At 46.6% G+C, this 7,058-nt stretch overlaps 1 protein-coding gene across 1 annotated transcript; it reads left to right on the top strand.

Annotated features, from left to right (window-relative positions):
- The first annotated feature begins 271 nt into the window (after positions 1–271).
- Ccl26 (chemokine (C-C motif) ligand 26) lies at positions 272–3,393 on the top strand. The gene is made up of 3 exons (NM_001013412.2): positions 272–341; positions 430–544; positions 3,297–3,393. Exons 1-3 carry the CDS (start codon positions 272–274, stop codon positions 3,391–3,393), a joined length of 282 nt encoding a protein of 93 aa, NP_001013430.2.
- The last annotated feature ends 3,665 nt before the right edge of the window (positions 3,394–7,058 follow it).

The raw sequence follows: 7,058 nt of genomic DNA, 5'->3' as shown, positions 1-7,058 counted from the left end.
GACAGTCCCCTCTCTGTAAACTGCCTTTGTCAGCTGTTTCATTATGACAACAGGGAAAGTAATACAGAAACCGTCTATAAAATATAGGACATGAGCCAGGTGATGGTGGCACACACCTTTAATCCCAGCACTCAGGAAGCGCTTCATGTCCTCCTCTGACCTCTGCCTACTCATGCCCTCATGCACTCACAGAGTCATGCACCACACACAGACACACACACACACACACAGACACACAACTACTTTGTTTTCAACCTTAAGTTTCTCTAGAATGTTCTTCGATTTGGGTCTCCTTGTTCTCCTGGCCATCTTCCTCAGTGTCCAGCTTGGTGTTGCCACATGTATGTAGCTGGTTCTCCTTCCCCTTCCCCCTGAAGCTCCTCCTGTCTGACAAGACCATCCCACGGCCCTTCCTCTGCCTGTTTTTAGGTGGGAGCAGCATCGCTATGTCCTGCTGCCCTAATTTCAGCTACTATGTGATCCCATGGAGCTGGGTGTACAGCTATAAGTTCACCGACAAGAGCTGCACCAGTGACGGTGTGATGTGAGTGTTTCTCAGTCCAGCTTCATCGGCCACATCATTGAGCAAGGGACTGGTGGGTTGATGCCCTCAGTGACAGACTGGGCCTCAAGATGGGAATCTGGAAAGAGGGTATCTGTTTTACTGCTGGTCTCTAGGATAAAATGCATTGATGAAAGGATCATAAGGGAGAAATTCCAGGTTATAGTCTGTTCTAGTTTGCTTCCTGTTACTATGGTAAATACTATGCCCAAAAGCAACTTGAGGAGGAGAAGGTTATTTTGGGTCGCACTCCATCACTGAGGGAAGTCAGATCTCAAGGCAAAATTGGAAGAAGAGAACATTAAAGGATGCTGCTTACTGGGTTTGATCCTGTAGCATGGGCTCTGCTAGCATTCTTGTATAGTTCAGGCCTAGGGATGGTGCTGCCTAGAGTTGGCTGGGCCCGCCCACATCAATCATCAATGAAGACAAGTCTTCAGAGACATGGCCACGGGCCAGTCTTATTGAGGCAATTCTTTGAGGTTTTTTCAGATGACCCCAGTCTAGGTCTATATTGACAGCTAAGAAGACACAATCCACCATTGCTGGGGGAAGTCAACGTAGCAAGATCTTGAAGCAGCTAGTCATATTATATTCACAGTCAAGAGCACAGAACAATGAATTGATTCACTGCAATACAGCTCAGCTTGATTTCTCTACTCTTAGTTCAGAGTTCCCTACCTAAAGAATGGTGACGCTCATGGTGGGCAAGTCCACTTCAATTAATATACTCAAAATAGCCCTCACAGACATGTCCACAGGCCAACTGAATCTAGACAATTTTTTATCAAGATATCCTTTCCAGATTATTTTAGTTTTTTAAGTTTACAATTAAAAGTAACCACCACAGTAGGTAAGAGCCCAGTCTCTGCACAAATACATGTGCCTTTGGGGTAGTTAAGACTCTGACTTTCAAACTATATAGCAGGCCCTGCTCTAAAAGCTGGGTATAAAATTAAGAGTGCAGCCAAGTGGTGATGGCACACACCTTTAATCCCAGCACTTGGGAGGCAGATGCAGGCAAATCTCGAGTTCGAGGCCAGTCTACTAACCTAGTTCCATAACAGCCACTGGTACAATGAGAAACCCTGTCTTGATTAAATAATAATAATATTAATAATAATACCAAGAGCTGAATATGTTGGTGCAAACCTGTAACCCCTGTAGTCAACAGGCTGAGGTGGAGAATCATGAGTTTGAGGCTTGACATGGCTACATGGTAAGACCTTGATTTAATAAAAAGAAGCATGGTAGAATTGTGAGTTTGGTGAGATGGCCCAGTAGATAAAAGTATCTTGCACCAAGCCTAATCACTTGAGTTTGGCATCCTGGTTCCACATGATGGAGAGAGAAAGCTGATTCCCTGCAAACATTCCTCTGACATCCATATATGCACTAAATAAAGTAAGTTTGTTTTCCTCTCTCTACAATAAATAAATAATATGTAATCTAAATGTATAAAAAGATAACTGTGTGACATATTACTGTGGGGCTCTTTCTGTCCTTTAAAATTCATTGTGCAGAACTGTTGTGTAATCCAGTGGTAAAGCATTTATTAAACAATAAGAAGGCCTGGGTTAGCCAGGCGGTGGTGGTGCACGCCTTTAATCCCAGCACTTGGGAGGCAGAGGCAGGCGAATTTCTGAGTCGAGGCCAGCCTGGTCTACATAGTGAGTTCCAGGACAGCCAGGGCTATGCAGAGAAACCCTGTCTCAACAAAACAAAACAAAACAAAACAAAACAAAACAAAACAAAACAAAACCAAAAAAAAAAAGAAGAAGAAGAAGCTCTAGATTATACTCTTAGCATATATACATGTAAAAGATTAAAATGGCTTGGGCAACAGTTCTCTAATCTATAAATATACTGAAGTCTATTAATCAAGTATTCACATTTAAAGTTTATTTTTCCATTTGCTTTCTTAGGGATTGAACCTAAAGCTTTTACATGTTAGGCAAATGTACTACCACTGAGCCACGCCCTCAGCCCCTCCCTGGGGGATTCTAGGCAGGGGCTCTACCACTGAGCCACGCCCCCAGCCCCTCCCTGGGGGATTCTAGGCAGGGGCTCTACCACTGAGCCACGCCCTCAGCCCCTCCCTGGGGGATTCTAGGCAGGGGCTCAACCACTGAGCCACACCCCCAGCCCCTCACTGGGGGATTCTAGGCAGGGGCTCTACCACTGAGCCACGCCCTCAGCCCCTCACTGGGGGATTCTAGGCAGGGGCTCTACCACTGAGCCACGCCCTCAGCCCCTCCCTGGGGGATTCTAGGCAGGGGCTCAACCACTGAGCCACGCCCCCAGCCCCTCCCTGGGGGATTCTAGGCAGGGGCTCTACCACTGAGCCACGCCCCCAGCCCCTCCCTGGGGGATTCTAGGCTGTACTGCTGAGTATTATTATTTATAACCATGTCAAATATGTGCTTCACAGAGTGGGTGAATTATGGCTCAATAAAGCTGTTACACTGAAACAAAACTATCACAATACAGATTACTGCCTGACAACTAACTAAACCTTCTGAGACATGATTCCTTGGGAATGTGGGCTTGAGGGTGTGTGGATTCTGGGGGAGATAGAAAGGGGAAGCAGGCTTAACAGGAGTTGTGACAGGAATGGGGTGTAGTGGTTGTGTTGGATAGGGGACGACCCTAATCAGAAGTCCACCCAACCTCCTCTTTCATAAGCTTCATAAGCCATGGATGTCAAAATTCACTTCATATCTCTTTTCTGCAGATTCTTTACAAAAACAGGTAAGCAATTCTGTGTCCAGCCAGGGGCCAAATGGGTGCAGAGATTCATCTCTCTGGTGAACACCAGGAACCATTTGTGACCCTGCTGAATTTTCAGCTCAAGGACTGTTAAACGCAGTTCTCGGCTCCTTTGCCCTCATGGAACCTGATGAATTCCTTTACAGAGTTCACAGCCCCGCTGGAGGGGCAGCATGGTTTTCATTGCAAAATTTTAAATAAAGATTTTATTTCACTAGGTCTAGCAAGAAGGCTCAGTGAGCAAAGGCACTTGCTACAAAGATGATCCCTGGGAGACACATGGTGTAAAGTAGCCACACCGGACTTTTGGCTACTTTATTGGGTTGTTATATCTACCACACTTCTCCATCCCAATCCCTTCCAATCCCCCAATGTCAGGTAAATGGATTTGCATGTATTTTGGAATTGATCTCGAAGAAATCAGTTGGAGGCGGGGACGTGAGACAGGATAGGAAAAGAAATCATAAATGTGTTTGAACAGGCCTTTGGGAGGTGGAGGCAGAAGGATCAGGAGTTCAAGGTTACACCATGAATTTAAGGCCAGTCTGGGTCATCCTAGACCCAGTGTCAAACATCTAAATCCAAATCCAAACCCAAACCAAACCAAACCAAAAAACCCATGTCTGAGGATATGGCTCTACTGGCCAGCATGCAGGAAGCCCTGTTGTATGCCCCAAATTGAATACTGTGGGCATGGTGACTGGTGCACCTAGGGAGGTAGAGGCAGGAAAATCAAGAGTTCAAGGCTATGGGGGCTGGAGAAATGGCTTATTGAGAGAGGCCCTCTCAAAACCTACATGGAGACTCAAAATCATCTGTAACTCCAGTTCCAGGGGATCTGATCTCTGCAGGCACCAGGCATGGCATGGCAAACATATATAGACCACACAAGCAAAATGATCCTATAGAAAATTAAATAAACTTAAACAGAAAAACATTCAAAGTCATCCTCAGCTACAAACAGAGTCTGAGGCTATCTCAACCTACAGGATGCCTAACTTGACAACTGAATTGTTATAGAAATTTTTAATCCTAATCTGGGGTTTCTACCTTGACTTTGACCATTTAATTCCTGATAAGAGACACGCACAACCTTTATATTTACAATAAGCCTTAAACAGCACAAGATCTGGGCAGATATCTGCCCTCTCTGCTATTAGAATCTACTTTCCTATCGATAACCCCCGAGTTATTACTATCTTTCATCTGTGCTGCTCTTAATTCCTAACCCGTGGCAGCTTCTCTCTCTTCCTTCATCCCCTTCTCCTTATGGTTTTCCTCCTGTCTTCCCAGCTGTTGGCTGGCAGCATTTTTATTTTCCAGTCAGAAATAGGGGACTCCAAGTCTTGGAGACCTGCACTTCGCATTACAATACACAGCAAGACCAAACCTCAACACTGAATAATTAAAAAACAAACAAGAGGACCCAGAGACGAGGCTCATCAGTTCAAAGAGAACTGAGCCTATCCAGGCACTTAGGAGCTCCTATCACAGCAGCTGGGGTTGTTGGCACATGACCACTTAAGCATGCGATGGGGAGAAACACAACTTAAGCATTCAATGGGGAGAGACACAGAAGTTCAAAGAGAACTGATACGCTCATCAGTTCAAAGCACACATTGCTCTTCCGGAGGACCTGAGTTCAGGTTCCAGCATCCATATAGGTGGCTTAAAGCTGTAACTCCAGCTTTTCCCAACACCATCTTCCAGCCTCTGCAGGCCTCTGCACTCATATGCACACATAAATGAAAATAAAACAAACCTTAAAAAATTCACAGAACATGGAGAAACTTAGAGCGACTAGAAGCTTTCTCTTTGCCGGGCTCACTTTTGTGGCACTGGAATCCACAGCGTAGCCTGCTGGGGAGGAAAAGCTACCCCCAGCTTACCCAAGTTGTGAATCCGCAGCTGGGGTTGCCCGCACCCGATCACTTAAGCATATGATGGGGAGAGATACAACTTAAGCAAATAATGAGGAGAGATACAACGTAAGCATGCGATGGGGAGAGACACAACGTAAGCATGCGATGGGGAGAGACACAACGTAAGCATGCGATGGGGAGAGACACAACGTAAGCATGCGATGGGGAGAGACACAACGTAAGCATGCGATGGGGAGAGACACAACGTAAGCATGCGATGGGGAGAGACACAACGTAAGCATGCGATGGGGAGAGACACAGAAGCCCTTCCTCAGAACGGAGGAAGAATGGACAGCTGATGGCTTATTTGGATCATAGTCAGTGTTGGGTCTCACAGAAACCTGTGTCAGGTCTCACTGCGGCTCCTGCGGCTCCTTCCAGGCGCTTCTCACCCGACCCCCAATTCTGAACCTCTCCCTCCTAGGGGCTGGGCCTTCCTTCCCTTCCCCCACGTTCTCTTTCCTAGATAAACTCAGCCACTGCAGCTACAGAGTCTCTCGGCCTCTTGGTTCCTGTTTGGTTCTGCTCCTGGATCTCTCTTGATCTGCTTGTCCCCCACCCCCACCCCCCTCGATCTCTCCACTTCTCTCTCTCCTCTCATGGTCCTTGACTCTTCCAGATGCCTCTGGCTGGTTTCTCCCTCACATCTATAATTAAACATACCTTGGAGCGGGGCACATCACATATGGAAATGCCATTAAAAACTCCCCTTGCTGGTGTGCTCACCAACCCATGTTATAAGATGAACTGGAAATGTCCCCCATGGGCTTTGTGATCAGCAGCCTCAGACCCACAATGATGGAGTCTTGCCCAGATCTGTAAGTTAAAACAAACCCTTCCTTCCTTAAGCGGCTTTTGCAGCTTATTTTGTTAAAGCCAGGAGAGAAGTAAGAAATTTCTCAACAAAATGACTGAAGCTGGGAAATGTACCCAATAGGACAGATGGACCCAGGCCTCAGTAGACACAACATGCCCAGAATACCAGAGAGAGAATTAGTTGAGGTTTTTAATAGCCAAGAATTGGTGCTGGGCATAGTGATGCACACTTGAAATCCTAACACTTGGGCAGTAGAGGCAGGAGGATTAGAAGTTCAAGGTCATCCTCGGCTACATAGTGAATTTGAGACCAGCCTGGCTGAGACCCCTCCCCACCCCAAACCCAAATACTGGCTGGATCTGGCTAGTCTCCTAGAGAAACTGATCAGTCTTCCTTTCTGCCCTCTACCTCCCCCATCCCCTGGCTTCATTGGGTAATGGCACTGTGTCCTCCATTAGGAATCCATTAGTTTAGCTGAGTCTGGGATGAGGAGTCCATTAGGGCTCCCCTGGGTGTAGCCAGGCGTCTATCCAGTGCATTAGAGCAGAGACAGGCTGGCCGGGAGGCCCTCTGGGCCGGCTCAGCAGCTGCCTTCTCAGGACGAGGTGTGTGGCTGCCTCATCTATTTCAACCAGCAAAGCCTTGCAAACCCTGGGGGCTTGATTGATGGAGTCTCTACATCTGCAGGGCCCTGATTCTACTGTCAGTTTGCTGTGAAACAATTGTTCCGTCCACGGATAAGTAGCGTCCTATGTCTCTGGGGGTTGTTTTATTTTGTTTTGTTTTGTGTTATTTTTTGTTTTTAAATAACGTTTGACTCTGTAGCCCTGACTGACTTAGAATTTACCATAGAGACTATGTTGGACTCAAACTTGCTAAAATCCTCCTGCCTCTGTCTCCCCAGTCCTGAGATTACACGGATGAGCCACCGCAGCTAGTTCATGTGGTCCTGGGGTGAAACCGTTCATATATGCTAGGCAATCATTGT

This window comes from Mus musculus, chromosome 5, assembly GCF_000001635.26.
Source record: "Mus musculus strain C57BL/6J chromosome 5, GRCm38.p6 C57BL/6J".
NCBI lineage: Eukaryota > Metazoa > Chordata > Mammalia > Rodentia > Muridae > Mus > Mus musculus.
This window is presented reverse-complemented; position numbering and strand designations above follow the sequence as displayed.

What these genes read in the sequence shown, in the direction of transcription:
- Ccl26 (NM_001013412.2), top strand. Translation starts at nt 272, where the DNA reads ATGTTCTTCGATTTGGGTCTCCTTGTTCTCCTGGCCATCTTCCTCAGT. An exon ending in CCAGCTTGGTGTTGCCACAT is followed by an intron (nt 342 to 429) that starts GTATGTAGCTGG and finishes GCCTGTTTTTAG; the next exon opens with GTGGGAGCAGCATCGCTATG. An exon ending in TGCACCAGTGACGGTGTGAT is followed by an intron (nt 545 to 3,296) that starts GTGAGTGTTTCT and finishes TCTTTTCTGCAG; the next exon opens with ATTCTTTACAAAAACAGGTA.